This window comes from Symphodus melops (genome assembly GCF_947650265.1).
Source record: "Symphodus melops genome assembly, chromosome: 1".
Lineage (NCBI taxonomy): Eukaryota > Metazoa > Chordata > Actinopteri > Labriformes > Labridae > Symphodus > Symphodus melops.
In genome coordinates, this window is record NC_136691.1 from 22,732,677 (window position 1) to 22,752,738 (window position 20,062).

At 44.3% G+C, this 20,062-nt stretch overlaps 2 protein-coding genes across 3 annotated transcripts; both read left to right on the forward strand.

Moving 5' to 3' along the window:
* Nucleotides 1–1,575: 1,575 nt before the first annotated feature.
* On the forward strand, nucleotides 1,576–9,483 carry LOC306828195 (uncharacterized protein). Its single transcript, XM_079350497.1, has 10 exons — nucleotides 1,576–1,792; nucleotides 3,088–3,784; nucleotides 3,957–4,028; nucleotides 4,125–4,163; nucleotides 4,638–4,706; nucleotides 4,878–4,997; nucleotides 5,370–5,456; nucleotides 5,632–6,727; nucleotides 6,860–7,973; nucleotides 8,683–9,483. Exons 2-10 carry the CDS (start codon nucleotides 3,094–3,096, stop codon nucleotides 9,451–9,453), a joined length of 4,059 nt encoding a protein of 1,352 aa, XP_079206623.1. The 5' UTR covers nucleotides 1,576–1,792; nucleotides 3,088–3,093; the 3' UTR covers nucleotides 9,454–9,483.
* A 642-nt stretch (nucleotides 9,484–10,125) lies between these two features.
* Nucleotides 10,126–18,043, forward strand: LOC306828183 (uncharacterized protein). 2 transcript variants are annotated; one of them, XM_079350477.1, is made up of 10 exons: nucleotides 10,126–10,351; nucleotides 11,648–12,344; nucleotides 12,517–12,588; nucleotides 12,685–12,723; nucleotides 13,198–13,266; nucleotides 13,438–13,557; nucleotides 13,930–14,016; nucleotides 14,192–15,287; nucleotides 15,420–16,533; nucleotides 17,243–18,043. In XM_079350477.1, exons 2-10 carry the CDS (start codon nucleotides 11,654–11,656, stop codon nucleotides 18,011–18,013), a joined length of 4,059 nt encoding a protein of 1,352 aa, XP_079206603.1. In that variant the 5' UTR covers nucleotides 10,126–10,351; nucleotides 11,648–11,653; the 3' UTR covers nucleotides 18,014–18,043. The 2 variants fall into 2 exon arrangements, with proteins under 2 accessions (XP_079206603.1, XP_079206604.1); XM_079350478.1 differs by lacking the exon at nucleotides 10,126–10,351 and having other exon boundaries at nucleotides 11,548–12,344.
* The last annotated feature ends 2,019 nt before the right edge of the window (nucleotides 18,044–20,062 follow it).

The window sequence follows — 20,062 nt, forward strand, 5'->3', positions numbered from 1 at the left end:
TATTTCACAGTTGTGGTTTGATGTGTGCCTTGACGCAATCCTTTTTGAACGTCCAAGTTTCCTGAGCTGGGATGCCCAGCGCAAGTTTGTCTGTGTCTCAACTTAAGAAAAAGCTACGGATCCCATGGGTCCACTTGAAGTGCTCTGGGTTGGGGTTGAAATGTAGAGCAACAAACAAGCTTGGACACTTTGTAGCAAGGTCAGGCACTTCCAGACCCTATGGCAGTATAGGCACTGTCTGACATTGTGGGAGCCTTTGTAACGCTGTTGTTCAGGGACTGTCTAACATTGAAGGACCAAGTCAAAATCCAGGATGCATTGGCCGGGAATCGAACCCGGGCCTCCCGCGTGGCAGGCGAGAATTCTACCACTGAACAACCAATGCTTGAGGCAACAGTCCATGGTGGGCCGACGCCCGCGTACAGCGAAAGCATGCGCTACCCACAGCACTTTGCTGGATATTCTGGCAAATTTGGTAAGCTCTGTCCTGTTCCCCTTTGGACTCATTCATAATCCCTTTGATGATCTTCTTACTTTTCATCAAATGAAAACTGCAGGTCTTTCAGGTGCGGATTAAGGTGAGCAGACGTACAGCAAATCCATGAGGTATCTATCTATATAAAAAACAAAAAAAAAAAAACTTCAATTTCCCTCGGATCAATAAAGTATCTATCTATCTATCTATCTATCTATCTATCTATCTATCTATCTATCTATCTATCTATCTATCTATCTATCTATCTATCTATCTATCTATCTATCTATCTATCTATCTATCTATCTATCTATCTATCTATCTATCTATCTATCTATCTATCTATCTATCTATCTATCCACAACAATTTGGTGGATATTCTGGCAAATTTGGCAAGCTCTCTCCTGTTACCCTTCAGAGTCCATCACAATCCATTTGGCGAACTTCTGACTTTCCATCAGATAAAAACTGCAAGTATTTCACAGTTGTGGTTTGATGTGTGCCTTGACGCAATCCTTTTTGAACGTCCAAGTTTCCTGAGCTGGGATGCCCAGCGCAAGTTTGTCTGTGTCTCAACTTAAGAAAAAGCTACGGATCCCATGGGTCCACTTGAAGTGCTCTGGGTTGGGGTTGAAATGTAGAGCAACAAACAAGCTTGGACACTTTGTAGCAAGGTCAGGCACTTCCAGACCCTATGGCAGTATAGGCACTGTCTGACATTGTGGGAGCCTTTGTAACGCTGTTGTTCAGGGACTGTCTAACATTGAAGGACCAAGTCAAAATCCAGGATGCATTGGCCGGGAATCGAACCCGGGCCTCCCGCGTGGCAGGCGAGAATTCTACCACTGAACAACCAATGCTTGAGGCAACAGTCCATGGTGGGCCGACGCCCGCGTACAGCGAAAGCATGCGCTACCCACAGCACTTTGCTGGATATTCTGGCAAATTTGGTAAGCTCTGTCCTGTTCCCCTTTGGACTCATTCATAATCCCTTTGATGATCTTCTTACTTTTCATCAAATGAAAACTGCAGGTCTTTCAGGTTGCATTGGCCGGGAATCGAACCCGGGCCTCCCGCGTGGCCAGCGAGAATTATTTAGCTGAGCGCCCTAAACCGTTTCCCATTCATTCTCTATGGTAGTGCTGAACCACTACGGATGTAATATACTTTTGGCCACTACGACTATGTGGCGCTGTCCCGAGTGTATTTCAGGATTCGCGCAGCCTCAGAATCTTTTATTCGCCTCTGACCTCGGTGGAAACAAGACGACATTCTCTTTTTTCAATCTCTTCACGGCGGAGTTATCATTAACCGAAGGTAAGAGACTTTGTTTGGCATAAATGTTGGTCAATTTATGGAATCAAGGTTTTATTTAGCGGTAGTTTGTATAGGCCTGTGTAACGTAGCCGTCAGTATGTGGCAGAACTTCGGCAACTTTCCTCTCAGACAATTTTGGTGTAATAACGGGATAAATGATGAATGAACATGATCATTATTAAATAGCATGTATTCAGTTCTCATGTTTTTAGATGATATCTTGACAGCTCTTTCCCACTTTACAGACACTGACTCTGTGTCACCTCTCAGAGCCCGCGCGGGGCTCATTTCTCTTGGGGAAATTAATCGCCAAATCCTTAAAAAACTCTCCAATTTAAATATGTATAGTTTTCATGTCATTCATTATGTGTTATTATGATAACCTATCGTGGTAGTCCGTTTCTAATGTTGCGGTAGGTAAAGTTACCTCAGCACCGCTCACTTGGTCTATAGAGAAGAGCATACATAGCTCGTAGTTATAAATTACTTTGCCTGTGTTGTAAATACGCGATAATGATGAATGAACATATTTTATATTTTTGTTTACGGTTACGGTTTACATGTCATTTAATATTGGTAGCCCGTATATGTTGCGGAAGGCCAACGTAACGAGACGGGCTACTGGCTTGTATGTAGCCTACAGTAGTTAGAAATGGTAAAATAAAAGTTTAATCATGAATGAACATGATCGTTATATGTATTATTACGAATAGTTTTTCTGTCATAATGTCAAATATTATGGTCAGTCGGTTTCTGACAATGTGTTGAAGAGTTAACATTGCCTCAGTATCGCTTACTTCTTAAGAGACTGATACTACCAGCTTATTATAACATTATCTTTTAAGTGGTGCCATAGAGTAAACTTTTATCAGTTACACTATAGTTGTAACACAGGTGCTTAGGCACACGCACAAACAGGGTCCCCCCCCCCCCTCCCCCCCACATCCTGTACTTTTCCACTCCTGATGCTCCCCCACCTTCTTACCCTTTAGATCTCAAGCAGACACTCAGATGTACAAACACACACACACACACACACACACACCCCTCCCTTGGCTCCCAGAGTAGGGGAAGATCAAAAAGGTGTGAAAAACCATTGTCTTCTTCACCGTGTGAACTTTTTCCTAAAGATCCAAGATCTTCAGAGAAGTTTTGCAGCACTAAGATGTTTAGTTGGTCACTTTGTTGAGTGAGATTATAGCATGTGATTGAGAAAACTGTAGTATTTTTTCACAAACACCTTCTCAAAGTATTTCATTATAATAACCTAAAATTCTATCATTTTCTTCTATTAGGTAAAGATGCACAAGAAAATGTCGTTCTTTCCCGGGAAAGTCTGTGTTGTGTTCCGCAAGGGACCACTCGGATTTCTCCTCCAGGAGCCATCAGTGGAAGCCAGGAGAATTAAGGAGGACTCCAGTCTGCAGGACAAGTCTGCGCCCATACGGAAAGACCTTGTTCATCAAAATGCTCGGACTGTGGTCCGTCAGAGAGGAGGGGACGCCTCAGACCGAACAGAGGTGCTGGGAGACTACATCCTGCAGTTTGGAAAATATAAAGGGAAGTCTTTCAGGTGGCTTTTGGAAAATGACATTGGGTACACGATGTATCTTATTAAGAACTTGCAGAAGGAGGAAGAGTCAGGAGTCAGTGTGACTGAAGGGCATAACAAGGACAGCCTACAGTCCTTTGTCAATTACTCCCTGAGTTTTGCTGAGATCCAGTCTCTCCTAACCTATGAGTCCAGTGGAGGGGGTCATGTGGCAGCCTCATTGGAAGATGACCAACTGGTTGGCTTTGGTACTCGAGCCAAGAGCACCTGGAAGGAGATATGGGACAGCAGAGCTGATGGCTATGCAACCTTTATTTTGGGGAAGAGCTGTGTCCCAGGTACACGCATGTTCAAGCTGCAGCAGTACCTGCAGAAGAGGCAGCAGTCGGACTCTGCTTCCCCACCTGCACAACCTGCTTTAAGGGTCCCCAAACCCCTGGGTAAATTAATTCATTTATATTTTTACAAGCAGTTTTTGATGACATGACAAATGTTTATCATTCATATTTTTATTTGCCACTTCTGATGACTTGTGACTAATACTTTGAACTTATCCTAATTTATGTGAACTTGTACTTTTTTTGTACCCTGTAATATTTGTCTGGACCACAGCAATGGATGAGGATGAAGAGCTTGAGAGCGCGATGATGAGCATGAAGTCCTCTGAAATAGAAGTGAAGACCTGTAAGTACCCTTTTATTACATTGACTGATTGATGTCAGAACTTACAGTGGCAAACTCTGTGTTACATCTGATTTCCCATTTTCTGTTTGTAACCAGCTGCTGCCATACCAGGAGTTTCCCCAGGATCAAAGACAGGTTTTTAAATAACAGAATTCAGTACAGGAGTACGATTCTTTTACATGATGCATCCCCCCTCAACATTGAACCTGTATTTAATGAATTTCTTCGTGTCGTATGTGTTCTGGCCATGTTCCGGCTGTGTTCTATTAATAATACTGTTAGCTGCCATTATACTTGCCGTCCTAAGGACTATGAATTGATCACTTCGATGAGGGTAAGTAAGCATTCTGTTTTCAATGCATGTTTTATTAACAAACAAATATATTGGGCATAACATTGGGCACTAATACTTGAATGCATGCTTGTTCATTAAGTCATAACGCTCCTCCTGCTTAGACTAGAGAGTAGTGATTAGTATTGTTTGTTCGTCAATTTAACATTTCAAGATTTTGAAAAGCAGGAGAAGTAAAGTTTGACAATTTAAGTTCCTACTAACACCAGCACTTGCATTGTGAATTTGGAAATGACTGATCATTTTGTCTATCTTAGTTCCTTCTGCGGCGCTGTCCAAACCCCTGGCCAACATTACCACTACAGTTCAGGCATCACAAGGTGGAGGTAAACATACTGTAATACTGTTCATAAATCAGACTCAGGTTCTAAACTAGCTTCATTAGTAATGTATCTTCACACACAAGATTTATGTTGGATAAAAAAGATCATAACAATTGCATGATTAAGTGTGTGACTGTAAAATAATAAATGATGAGCATATTAACTTTCCTGTAGCTGCATCAGTGTCACCGGGTGTGAAAAGGAAGACACCTGTGCCCCTTCCACCAGAGCTGGCCTTCCTAGTCAAGGAGACTACTGGTACCACAAAACCAGAGAGGCCTGAGTCAAAACCAGGTACAGTATGTTTCCATTTAACTGTATGGCTGATGTTCAATTGCAAATCTGCTTAACACGCAGCTGACGTAACTGAGAATAACCAATCAATCAATCAATCAATCAATCAATCAATCAATCAATCTTTATTTATATAGCGTCAATTCAGGCCGTCCTCGGGGGGTGGGGGGGGGGGGTGTTTGGGCAGGCCATCCTCACCAACAGTCCCATGGAACCTAAGAGAGCTCAGGAGCTCCCAGAAAAGGGAGAGGTTAGAATATAAAGATAGTGACAAGCGGTAATAATGTTCACAATCTCTTTATATTTTGTCATTATTTGTTTATGTTTATTGCCTTTACAAATACATAACAGAAAGACTGTACTCCTTTTCAGGACCCAGCACAAGTGCTGCTCCCAGCACAAGTGCTGCTCCCACCTCTGCCAAAAAAGAACCCAGTCTTGAAGACAGTGTTGAAGATGGTAAGAACGTAGAGAATGTAAACATGCCCTCCGTTGTCTGAACTTCTGACACTGAGATGTTGTGTTAATTGTTCTCTAAAGTGTTCACGCTAACTATGCAACCTTTAATAATTATCACAGCCAAACAAATAATAATTTTTTTGTGTCCTGCCATCCTTCTTTTTTAAAATCCCAGTTCCCTCAACTCAGCCTCCTGTTCCTGTTCCTGTGCCTGTGCCCGGGCCTGATCGTGATATGAGCAGCTGGAACTGTTCTCAGCACCAGAAGCTCTGGATGAGGACAGAGCTTCAGGATCTCGGACTGTGGCCTGGGTCTCGTCCACTGCGTAATCCAGGGAACGCCATTTCATTGTTGCGGCTTCCTCCACAACCTGAGCTTATAGATTCTGTGGCTGAGCTCCCATCCCCTAACTTCTTTCAGCTCCACCCATTTTTTATTTGGAAACCTGAGAGTGACATTATGATCAGGCTGAGGAACAATTACATCCTGCCCTGTCTCCATGGCTGTCCTAGTCCACAGGTGGTCTCTGCAGGGGTGGGCAGGCCTCGAGTAATTGTTGGCACCAGCGGTCAATATTTCATCCTCTCCTCACGACTCTGCTGCAAGGCTTGCCGAAAGACCTGGTTTGCTGACAGTCCACAATGGCTGGAGAAACTGCCCAAGCGCTTCACCAACCTTCTGCCTGCGTTCCTGACCTACAAGAAGGCCATCTGCAAGTCTGTGATGGATGAGCTGAGGCGCACTGGCAAGTCACCAACTGATATGGCCAACCAGGTGAATGAGCTCTTGCACCTCAAGTATGAGCGAGCTCACCTGGCATACCTGCATGCCATAGAGACTGTCAGAGATGCTGAGGCCGGAGTGTATGGTCAGAGGACCATTGGGCAGTTCCTGAGAAGGGAAAACCAGCCACGGGCTTTCGGGACATACAACAACACAGATGGCTGGGGTGGAGTCTCTGTGTCTGGTTTTTACTTGACTGACTGCCTGCTGGAGGAGTTTAAACGTCAAGAGCCAGCTATGTCCAGGCTCCTCCAGGGAACATTTGGAAGAGTCTTCAGGTCTGACCACACCAGGAAAGTGGCAAGGAAGGTGACCTTAGCCTCTGGGGTCATGTCCAGTTATGCTGTCATGAATGAAAACTGGCTCATTGTTTCCTGGGTGATGGTTCAGTCTGAGACAGAGAGGTCCCTGGAGCCAATGTACCAGGGGTTGGCCAAGAGGTACAGCAACGCTGGAGTGGAAAAGGCAGGCTACCACTGGATGGACAGGTGAGCACAGCCATCTTATGTTTTCATAATCCAATTCAAAATTGTTTTTCTGTCATTAACAAAGATAAAGATTTTAATTGAATTTCTTTTCTTAAATGTTTTTATTAATTGTCTTTTTGTGCCTTACATAAGGGATTGCTGTGCTGCATTCAAGATCCCTGACTGCATCCCTGATGAACATCTGCACTGGGACGCATGGAAGACCACCCCGTCAATTGTTGCTGGAGCGACCTCTGGTGGGCAGTTAAACAACTGTGCCTCACGGTCACATTACAACAACAACATTGTTGTAAAACTGGACTTGTTTCATTGTCTGAGGCGCTTTTCACGGGGGTGCACCTCCGAGCATCACTCTCTGTACGGTACCTTCTGTCAGCTCCTCTCTGCTGCCTTCTCTGTTGTCGATCAGGCAGACCTAAAGAGGCTCCAGGATGCCTATAGGTTCTGTGGTATTCATCCAGCGAATCCCACGAAACAACATATACGGGAGCACTGCAGGATTAAGCTACCGCATCCAACAGAGCTGCTGGACAGAGTGGAGAGAGTCCTGAGTCACTTTCACCAGGCCACGGACCCCAACAATGTCCCACTCTTCAAGCCGTCCATGCTGAAGATGTGGCGAGTGCAGAGGGTGCACATTCTCCGTGGTTGCCTCAGTGACCCTGAACTCTCCGAGGGCATAATGTACAGGTACGGAGGAACTCTGCAATTGAACCACGTGCCTGGTGAAGGTGCCAAAGTCCCCATCTGGATCCCTGTCAGAGGCACATCGCAGCAGGAAGGGTACCATTTCCACCAGGCTCACTGGGTCACTGGCACTCATGTCTCCCCTGAATTATTCCAGGCCCAGGGCATGACGGGGGTGGCACGGTGGAACTACCAGCGGCTGGTCGACCTTAAACAGCCAGGTGTCGTCCTCCCTGCTGTCTTTGACCCAGCTTTGATGTGCGAGCTAAATGCTGCTTCCACAAAAGTCACAGGGAAGGAGAAGTATGCTGCATTTCTCCTCTCCGACAGGGACACTGGAGAGAGGTTTGGCCTTCAGTACAGTGAGCCAGGCTGCCGTCCGGTCCCACTGGACTGGGACAAGCACAGAACTCAAAAGAGAGATGAGCCTGCTGCTCTTGTGCCTCCGCCCCCACTGCAAACACCTGCTGCCCCTGCTGAGGATGTAGCTCCAGACGTGGCGCCTCCCTCGAGTTGGACACTGCCCAGGGGCGTGGCAAATCCTGGACCAGCACCACCCGTCCGCCATCCGCTCTCTGCTGGTGCACTGCCAAAGCAGGAGAGGAAATCAGAAGAAGTCCAGGATCCTCCAGCAGCAATGAGTATGTCAGAATCAGAAAAAACATATTAATCCCCTGGGGAAATTCAGACATTACAGTTACACCATATAGCAATAGGAAAAACAGGAATATATTTAGAAATATGACTAAAACAAGAAATACACACAATACATTAAGCAATGAGCAGTAAATAAAGCCATGTACTGAATAGAAGTATTGTATATGTAAAGCATATATTCACATAAGAAAAGTAAATGTACTTTTTTGGATATATGATTCAACATCATATTGTTATTTAATAACTTGATTAACTGATGAACTATTATTGCTTTATGTGTTCCAGAAATCTCACATGCCCTGCCCCTGCCTCTGAGTTCCTCACCAAGGAGTGCCCGCACTGGTCCCAAAAAAACTGGTGGACGAGTTTTTGTGCTGGACCACACACGCTGGACAGCACCCATGAAAGTAGCTATTGACAACTTGCTACAGAAATACCATGGAGAGAAGGACCTCCTGAAGCTTGTGGATCAAGATTATGCAGACATGGTCCATCAGTCAGCCACAGATCCAAACAGCTTGCTACACCCCACAACCAGGCTGCACATTTCTCGTTATGTGAAGCACCTGGCAAAACTGCTGAACACCAGTTCTTCTTTAAATACAAGCCAGGAAAAACTTCTGGACACTCAGCAGCTGTGGCATTCTTTAACAGAGGGGAGTGAGACGGCTAGTGTTCCTGTGGTCACCATGGAGGCAGCTGTTGTCAACCTCCCCAAACCTGCCCTGCCCACACCTCTAACCCAAGACTCCCTTGAGAAAATTGTGCAGGGCATCTTGGAAAAGCAACAACAACAACAACAACAACAACAACAACAACAACAACAACAACAACAACAGCAACAGCAACAGCAACAGCCAGAGCAGAAGAAAAGGCAGACAAAGACATGTCTTGCCTGTGGACAGCCCAAGTCTCGATACGAGACTGATGGATCCACCATCCATCACTTTTTTCAACAGGGGCCTGTTCGTTATTTCTACTGCTCAAAGAAGGTGCATCAAAGTTATGCTGCTGAGGGATTTTCTGATGCAATGATGCCCTTTGAGCAGTTTGCAAAAACTGATTTCTTCCGAAGGGAGCTGGAGGAAACCAAAAAAAGGGTGGAGGATAAGGTGGAGAAAAAAAGGAAAAGACCAGACCCCCCCCATCAAACTGGCCGCCTCTGCAGATTCTGTCACCTGGAACTGAAACAGGGGCCGAACAGCCCACACATCCATTCGAACTTCCCAGGAGTGGCAGGAAAATACATCTACTGCCCTTCTAAAGTGTACTCTTTGTACAAGGATAAGGGCATGACCAGAGAGATGAGCTGGAAAGACTTTCAGGCATCTCCATTCTATGTGCTAGAGAGACAAAGATGGGTGGATGAAAAGAAGCACTAATTGCCTTCTTTGTAATTATTTTATTTGGATTAGATGTATATATGTAAATAAATAGTTTTGACAAGCAAGTTTTAATGTTATGTCAGATGTTATGTATGTTATGTCTCAAATATGTGCTTGACTTTGTCTGAATAAAAATGTTCACCTCTTCTACTGCTGCTGGTTCACCAGCATGGACATTTCAGTGCTGTTTCATACTTTTATATTACTTTTTAGAACGTGTGCATGATTTCATCTGTACAGAAAAGAAAACAAGAAAATCAGTGATATATTCAGATCTTAGTAAATATGAATAAATAAAAAATTTAAACTAAAATGATTTGTAAATGATCAACTTCAGGCAGGTACTTCACTCTCAGTAAACAAGGTAACAACAAAGGGAATCTATCAAAGTCAATATTAAACAATGTGTTTCACTGGAAAAACTGCAAGATATCAACAACTGAAGTATCTTTCATGAATTACAATCATCCTCAATCTCATCTCTAATGTCTCAGTGGGGCTTTGAACCCACACCTCTAAGTAAGCGTTTGAACGCCGTAGCTTAATAAAATGGACGCATCCCATTGGCTGATTTTATGTTCCTTCCTATTGGCTGATTTTACGTTGCTTCATATTGGCTGATCGTCCGTCACAGCTATACGCGACGGGCTCCCGCGTGGCCAGCGAGAATTATTTAGCTGAGCGCCCTAAACCGTTTCCCATTCATTCTCTATGGTAGTGCTGAACCACTACGGATGTAATATACTTTTGGCCACTACGACTATGTGGCGCTGTCCCGAGTGTATTTCAGGATTCGCGCAGCCTCAGAATCTTTTATTCGCCTCTGACCTCGGTGGAAACAAGACGACATTCTCTTTTTTCAATCTCTTCACGGCGGAGTTATCATTAACCGAAGGTAAGAGACTTTGTTTGGCATAAATGTTGGTCAATTTATGGAATCAAGGTTTTATTTAGCGGTAGTTTGTATAGGCCTGTGTAACGTAGCCGTCAGTATGTGGCAGAACTTCGGCAACTTTCCTCTCAGACAATTTTGGTGTAATAACGGGATAAATGATGAATGAACATGATCATTATTAAATAGCATGTATTCAGTTCTCATGTTTTTAGATGATATCTTGACAGCTCTTTCCCACTTTACAGACACTGACTCTGTGTCACCTCTCAGAGCCCGCGCGGGGCTCATTTCTCTTGGGGAAATTAATCGCCAAATCCTTAAAAAACTCTCCAATTTAAATATGTATAGTTTTCATGTCATTCATTATGTGTTATTATGATAACCTATCGTGGTAGTCCGTTTCTAATGTTGCGGTAGGTAAAGTTACCTCAGCACCGCTCACTTGGTCTATAGAGAAGAGCATACATAGCTCGTAGTTATAAATTACTTTGCCTGTGTTGTAAATACGCGATAATGATGAATGAACATATTTTATATTTTTGTTTACGGTTACGGTTTACATGTCATTTAATATTGGTAGCCCGTATATGTTGCGGAAGGCCAACGTAACGAGACGGGCTACTGGCTTGTATGTAGCCTACAGTAGTTAGAAATGGTAAAATAAAAGTTTAATCATGAATGAACATGATCGTTATATGTATTATTACGAATAGTTTTTCTGTCATAATGTCAAATATTATGGTCAGTCGGTTTCTGACAATGTGTTGAAGAGTTAACATTGCCTCAGTATCGCTTACTTCTTAAGAGACTGATACTACCAGCTTATTATAACATTATCTTTTAAGTGGTGCCATAGAGTAAACTTTTATCAGTTACACTATAGTTGTAACACAGGTGCTTAGGCACACGCACAAACAGGGTCCCCCCCCCCCCCTCCCCCCCACATCCTGTACTTTTCCACTCCTGATGCTCCCCCACCTTCTTACCCTTTAGATCTCAAGCAGACACTCAGATGTACAAACACACACACACACACACACACACACCCCTCCCTTGGCTCCCAGAGTAGGGGAAGATCAAAAAGGTGTGAAAAACCATTGTCTTCTTCACCGTGTGAACTTTTTCCTAAAGATCCAAGATCTTCAGAGAAGTTTTGCAGCACTAAGATGTTTAGTTGGTCACTTTGTTGAGTGAGATTATAGCATGTGATTGAGAAAACTGTAGTATTTTTTCACAAACACCTTCTCAAAGTATTTCATTATAATAACCTAAAATTCTATCATTTTCTTCTATTAGGTAAAGATGCACAAGAAAATGTCGTTCTTTCCCGGGAAAGTCTGTGTTGTGTTCCGCAAGGGACCACTCGGATTTCTCCTCCAGGAGCCATCAGTGGAAGCCAGGAGAATTAAGGAGGACTCCAGTCTGCAGGACAAGTCTGCGCCCATACGGAAAGACCTTGTTCATCAAAATGCTCGGACTGTGGTCCGTCAGAGAGGAGGGGACGCCTCAGACCGAACAGAGGTGCTGGGAGACTACATCCTGCAGTTTGGAAAATATAAAGGGAAGTCTTTCAGGTGGCTTTTGGAAAATGACATTGGGTACACGATGTATCTTATTAAGAACTTGCAGAAGGAGGAAGAGTCAGGAGTCAGTGTGACTGAAGGGCATAACAAGGACAGCCTACAGTCCTTTGTCAATTACTCCCTGAGTTTTGCTGAGATCCAGTCTCTCCTAACCTATGAGTCCAGTGGAGGGGGTCATGTGGCAGCCTCATTGGAAGATGACCAACTGGTTGGCTTTGGTACTCGAGCCAAGAGCACCTGGAAGGAGATATGGGACAGCAGAGCTGATGGCTATGCAACCTTTATTTTGGGGAAGAGCTGTGTCCCAGGTACACGCATGTTCAAGCTGCAGCAGTACCTGCAGAAGAGGCAGCAGTCGGACTCTGCTTCCCCACCTGCACAACCTGCTTTAAGGGTCCCCAAACCCCTGGGTAAATTAATTCATTTATATTTTTACAAGCAGTTTTTGATGACATGACAAATGTTTATCATTCATATTTTTATTTGCCACTTCTGATGACTTGTGACTAATACTTTGAACTTATCCTAATTTATGTGAACTTGTACTTTTTTTGTACCCTGTAATATTTGTCTGGACCACAGCAATGGATGAGGATGAAGAGCTTGAGAGCGCGATGATGAGCATGAAGTCCTCTGAAATAGAAGTGAAGACCTGTAAGTACCCTTTTATTACATTGACTGATTGATGTCAGAACTTACAGTGGCAAACTCTGTGTTACATCTGATTTCCCATTTTCTGTTTGTAACCAGCTGCTGCCATACCAGGAGTTTCCCCAGGATCAAAGACAGGTTTTTAAATAACAGAATTCAGTACAGGAGTACGATTCTTTTACATGATGCATCCCCCCTCAACATTGAACCTGTATTTAATGAATTTCTTCGTGTCGTATGTGTTCTGGCCATGTTCCGGCTGTGTTCTATTAATAATACTGTTAGCTGCCATTATACTTGCCGTCCTAAGGACTATGAATTGATCACTTCGATGAGGGTAAGTAAGCATTCTGTTTTCAATGCATGTTTTATTAACAAACAAATATATTGGGCATAACATTGGGCACTAATACTTGAATGCATGCTTGTTCATTAAGTCATAACGCTCCTCCTGCTTAGACTAGAGAGTAGTGATTAGTATTGTTTGTTCGTCAATTTAACATTTCAAGATTTTGAAAAGCAGGAGAAGTAAAGTTTGACAATTTAAGTTCCTACTAACACCAGCACTTGCATTGTGAATTTGGAAATGACTGATCATTTTGTCTATCTTAGTTCCTTCTGCGGCGCTGTCCAAACCCCTGGCCAACATTACCACTACAGTTCAGGCATCACAAGGTGGAGGTAAACATACTGTAATACTGTTCATAAATCAGACTCAGGTTCTAAACTAGCTTCATTAGTAATGTATCTTCACACACAAGATTTATGTTGGATAAAAAAGATCATAACAATTGCATGATTAAGTGTGTGACTGTAAAATAATAAATGATGAGCATATTAACTTTCCTGTAGCTGCATCAGTGTCACCGGGTGTGAAAAGGAAGACACCTGTGCCCCTTCCACCAGAGCTGGCCTTCCTAGTCAAGGAGACTACTGGTACCACAAAACCAGAGAGGCCTGAGTCAAAACCAGGTACAGTATGTTTCCATTTAACTGTATGGCTGATGTTCAATTGCAAATCTGCTTAACACGCAGCTGACGTAACTGAGAATAACCAATCAATCAATCAATCAATCAATCAATCAATCAATCAATCTTTATTTATATAGCGTCAATTCAGGCCGTCCTCGGGGGGTGGGGGGGGGGGGTGTTTGGGCAGGCCATCCTCACCAACAGTCCCATGGAACCTAAGAGAGCTCAGGAGCTCCCAGAAAAGGGAGAGGTTAGAATATAAAGATAGTGACAAGCGGTAATAATGTTCACAATCTCTTTATATTTTGTCATTATTTGTTTATGTTTATTGCCTTTACAAATACATAACAGAAAGACTGTACTCCTTTTCAGGACCCAGCACAAGTGCTGCTCCCAGCACAAGTGCTGCTCCCACCTCTGCCAAAAAAGAACCCAGTCTTGAAGACAGTGTTGAAGATGGTAAGAACGTAGAGAATGTAAACATGCCCTCCGTTGTCTGAACTTCTGACACTGAGATGTTGTGTTAATTGTTCTCTAAAGTGTTCACGCTAACTATGCAACCTTTAATAATTATCACAGCCAAACAAATAATAATTTTTTTGTGTCCTGCCATCCTTCTTTTTTAAAATCCCAGTTCCCTCAACTCAGCCTCCTGTTCCTGTTCCTGTGCCTGTGCCCGGGCCTGATCGTGATATGAGCAGCTGGAACTGTTCTCAGCACCAGAAGCTCTGGATGAGGACAGAGCTTCAGGATCTCGGACTGTGGCCTGGGTCTCGTCCACTGCGTAATCCAGGGAACGCCATTTCATTGTTGCGGCTTCCTCCACAACCTGAGCTTATAGATTCTGTGGCTGAGCTCCCATCCCCTAACTTCTTTCAGCTCCACCCATTTTTTATTTGGAAACCTGAGAGTGACATTATGATCAGGCTGAGGAACAATTACATCCTGCCCTGTCTCCATGGCTGTCCTAGTCCACAGGTGGTCTCTGCAGGGGTGGGCAGGCCTCGAGTAATTGTTGGCACCAGCGGTCAATATTTCATCCTCTCCTCACGACTCTGCTGCAAGGCTTGCCGAAAGACCTGGTTTGCTGACAGTCCACAATGGCTGGAGAAACTGCCCAAGCGCTTCACCAACCTTCTGCCTGCGTTCCTGACCTACAAGAAGGCCATCTGCAAGTCTGTGATGGATGAGCTGAGGCGCACTGGCAAGTCACCAACTGATATGGCCAACCAGGTGAATGAGCTCTTGCACCTCAAGTATGAGCGAGCTCACCTGGCATACCTGCATGCCATAGAGACTGTCAGAGATGCTGAGGCCGGAGTGTATGGTCAGAGGACCATTGGGCAGTTCCTGAGAAGGGAAAACCAGCCACGGGCTTTCGGGACATACAACAACACAGATGGCTGGGGTGGAGTCTCTGTGTCTGGTTTTTACTTGACTGACTGCCTGCTGGAGGAGTTTAAACGTCAAGAGCCAGCTATGTCCAGGCTCCTCCAGGGAACATTTGGAAGAGTCTTCAGGTCTGACCACACCAGGAAAGTGGCAAGGAAGGTGACCTTAGCCTCTGGGGTCATGTCCAGTTATGCTGTCATGAATGAAAACTGGCTCATTGTTTCCTGGGTGATGGTTCAGTCTGAGACAGAGAGGTCCCTGGAGCCAATGTACCAGGGGTTGGCCAAGAGGTACAGCAACGCTGGAGTGGAAAAGGCAGGCTACCACTGGATGGACAGGTGAGCACAGCCATCTTATGTTTTCATAATCCAATTCAAAATTGTTTTTCTGTCATTAACAAAGATAAAGATTTTAATTGAATTTCTTTTCTTAAATGTTTTTATTAATTGTCTTTTTGTGCCTTACATAAGGGATTGCTGTGCTGCATTCAAGATCCCTGACTGCATCCCTGATGAACATCTGCACTGGGACGCATGGAAGACCACCCCGTCAATTGTTGCTGGAGCGACCTCTGGTGGGCAGTTAAACAACTGTGCCTCACGGTCACATTACAACAACAACATTGTTGTAAAACTGGACTTGTTTCATTGTCTGAGGCGCTTTTCACGGGGGTGCACCTCCGAGCATCACTCTCTGTACGGTACCTTCTGTCAGCTCCTCTCTGCTGCCTTCTCTGTTGTCGATCAGGCAGACCTAAAGAGGCTCCAGGATGCCTATAGGTTCTGTGGTATTCATCCAGCGAATCCCACGAAACAACATATACGGGAGCACTGCAGGATTAAGCTACCGCATCCAACAGAGCTGCTGGACAGAGTGGAGAGAGTCCTGAGTCACTTTCACCAGGCCACGGACCCCAACAATGTCCCACTCTTCAAGCCGTCCATGCTGAAGATGTGGCGAGTGCAGAGGGTGCACATTCTCCGTGGTTGCCTCAGTGACCCTGAACTCTCCGAGGGCATAATGTACAGGTACGGAGGAACTCTGCAATTGAACCACGTGCCTGGTGAAGGTGCCAAAGTCCCCATCTGGATCCCTGTCAGAGGCACATCGCAGCAGGAAGGGTACCATTTCCACCAGGCTCACTGGGTCACTGGCACTCATGTCTCCCCTGAATTATTCCAGGCCCAGGGCATGACGGGGGTGGCACGGTGGAACTACCAGCGGCTGGTCGACCTTAAACAGCCAGGTGTCGTCCTCCCTGCTGTCTTTGACCCAGCTTTGATGTGCGAGCTAAATGCTGCTTCCACAAAAGTCACAGGGAAGGAGAAGTATGCTGCATTTCTCCTCTCCGACAGGGACACTGGAGAGAGGTTTGGCCTTCAGTACAGTGAGCCAGGCTGCCGTCCGGTCCCACTGGACTGGGACAAGCACAGAACTCAAAAGAGAGATGAGCCTGCTGCTCTTGTGCCTCCGCCCCCACTGCAAACACCTGCTGCCCCTGCTGAGGATGTAGCTCCAGACGTGGCGCCTCCCTCGAGTTGGACACTGCCCAGGGGCGTGGCAAATCCTGGACCAGCACCACCCGTCCGCCATCCGCTCTCTGCTGGTGCACTGCCAAAGCAGGAGAGGAAATCAGAAGAAGTCCAGGATCCTCCAGCAGCAATGAGTATGTCAGAATCAGAAAAAACATATTAATCCCCTGGGGAAATTCAGACATTACAGTTACACCATATAGCAATAGGAAAAACAGGAATATATTTAGAAATATGACTAAAACAAGAAATACACACAATACATTAAGCAATGAGCAGTAAATAAAGCCATGTACTGAATAGAAGTATTGTATATGTAAAGCATATATTCACATAAGAAAAGTAAATGTACTTTTTTGGATATATGATTCAACATCATATTGTTATTTAATAACTTGATTAACTGATGAACTATTATTGCTTTATGTGTTCCAGAAATCTCACATGCCCTGCCCCTGCCTCTGAGTTCCTCACCAAGGAGTGCCCGCACTGGTCCCAAAAAAACTGGTGGACGAGTTTTTGTGCTGGACCACACACGCTGGACAGCACCCATGAAAGTAGCTATTGACAACTTGCTACAGAAATACCATGGAGAGAAGGACCTCCTGAAGCTTGTGGATCAAGATTATGCAGACATGGTCCATCAGTCAGCCACAGATCCAAACAGCTTGCTACACCCCACAACCAGGCTGCACATTTCTCGTTATGTGAAGCACCTGGCAAAACTGCTGAACACCAGTTCTTCTTTAAATACAAGCCAGGAAAAACTTCTGGACACTCAGCAGCTGTGGCATTCTTTAACAGAGGGGAGTGAGACGGCTAGTGTTCCTGTGGTCACCATGGAGGCAGCTGTTGTCAACCTCCCCAAACCTGCCCTGCCCACACCTCTAACCCAAGACTCCCTTGAGAAAATTGTGCAGGGCATCTTGGAAAAGCAACAACAACAACAACAACAACAACAACAACAACAACAACAACAACAACAACAGCAACAGCAACAGCAACAGCCAGAGCAGAAGAAAAGGCAGACAAAGACATGTCTTGCCTGTGGACAGCCCAAGTCTCGATACGAGACTGATGGATCCACCATCCATCACTTTTTTCAACAGGGGCCTGTTCGTTATTTCTACTGCTCAAAGAAGGTGCATCAAAGTTATGCTGCTGAGGGATTTTCTGATGCAATGATGCCCTTTGAGCAGTTTGCAAAAACTGATTTCTTCCGAAGGGAGCTGGAGGAAACCAAAAAAAGGGTGGAGGATAAGGTGGAGAAAAAAAGGAAAAGACCAGACCCCCCCCATCAAACTGGCCGCCTCTGCAGATTCTGTCACCTGGAACTGAAACAGGGGCCGAACAGCCCACACATCCATTCGAACTTCCCAGGAGTGGCAGGAAAATACATCTACTGCCCTTCTAAAGTGTACTCTTTGTACAAGGATAAGGGCATGACCAGAGAGATGAGCTGGAAAGACTTTCAGGCATCTCCATTCTATGTGCTAGAGAGACAAAGATGGGTGGATGAAAAGAAGCACTAATTGCCTTCTTTGTAATTATTTTATTTGGATTAGATGTATATATGTAAATAAATAGTTTTGACAAGCAAGTTTTAATGTTATGTCAGATGTTATGTATGTTATGTCTCAAATATGTGCTTGACTTTGTCTGAATAAAAATGTTCACCTCTTCTACTGCTGCTGGTTCACCAGCATGGACATTTCAGTGCTGTTTCATACTTTTATATTACTTTTTAGAACGTGTGCATGATTTCATCTGTACAGAAAAGAAAACAAGAAAATCAGTGATATATTCAGATCTTAGTAAATATGAATAAATAAAAAATTTAAACTAAAATGATTTGTAAATGATCAACTTCAGGCAGGTACTTCACTCTCAGTAAACAAGGTAACAACAAAGGGAATCTATCAAAGTCAATATTAAACAATGTGTTTCACTGGAAAAACTGCAAGATATCAACAACTGAAGTATCTTTCATGAATTACAATCATCCTCAATCTCATCTCTAATGTCTCAGTGGGGCTTTGAACCCACACCTCTAAGTAAGCGTTTGAACGCCGTAGCTTAATAAAATGGACGCATCCCATTGGCTGATTTTATGTTCCTTCCTATTGGCTGATTTTACGTTGCTTCATATTGGCTGATCGTCCGTCACAGCTATACGCGACGGGCTCCCGCGTGGCAGGCGAGAATTCTACCACTGAACAACCAATGCTTGAGGCAACAGTCCATGGTGGGCCGACGCCCGCGTACAGCGAAAGCATGCGCTACCCACAGCACTTTGCTGGATATTCTGGCAAATTTGGTAAGCTCTGTCCTGTTCCCCTTTGGACTCATTCATAATCCCTTTGATGATCTTCTTACTTTTCATCAAATGAAAACTGCAGGTCTTTCAGGTGCGGATTAAGGTGAGCAGACGTACAGCAAATCCATGAGGTATCTATCTATATAAAAAACAAAAAAAAAAAAACTTCAATTTCCCTCGGATCAATAAAGTATCTATCTATCTATCTATCTATCTATCTATCTATCTATCTATCTATCTATCTATCTATCTATCTATCTATCTATCTATCTATCTATCTATCAACAAGAATTTGGTGGATTTTCTGGCAAATTTGGCAAGCTCTCTCCTGTTACCCTTCAGAGTCCATCACAATCCATTTGGCGAACTTCTGACTTTCCATCAGATAAAAACTGCAAGTATTTCACAGTTGTGGTTTGATGTGTGCCTTGACGCAATCCTTTTTGAACGTCCAAGTTTCCTGAGCTGGGATGCCCAGCGCAAGTTTGTCTGTGTCTCAACTTAAGAAAAAGCTACGGATCCCATGGGTCCACTTGAAGTGCTCTGGGTTGGGGTTGAAATGTAGAGCAACAAACAAGCTTGGACACTTTGTAGCAAGGTCAGGCACTTCCAGACCCTATGGCAGTATAGGCACTGTCTGACATTGTGGGAGCCTTTGTAACGCTGTTGTTCAGGGACTGTCTAACATTGAAGGACCAAGTCAAAATCCAGGATGCATTGGCCGGGAATCGAACCCGGGCCTCCCGCGTGGCAGGCGAGAATTCTACCACTGAACAACCAATGCTTGAGGCAACAGTCCATGGTGGGCCGACGCCCGCGTACAGCGAAAGCATGCGCTACCCACAGCACTTTGCTGGATATTCTGGCAAATTTGGTAAGCTCTGTCCTGTTCCCCTTTGGACTCATTCATAATCCCTTTGATGATCTTCTTACTTTTCATCAAATGAAAACTGCAGGTCTTTCAGGTGCGGATTAAGGTGAGCAGACGTACAGCAAATCCATGAGGTATCTATCTATATAAAAAACAAAAAAAAAAAACTTCAATTTCCCTCGGATCAATAAAGTATCTATCTATCTATCTATCTATCTATCTATCTATCTATCTATCTATCTATCTATCTATCTATCTATCTATCTATCTATCTATCTATCTATCTATCTATCCACAACAATTTGGTGGATATTCTGGCAAATTTGGCAAGCTCTCTCCTGTTACCCTTCAGAGTCCATCACAATCCATTTGGCGAACTTCTGACTTTCCATC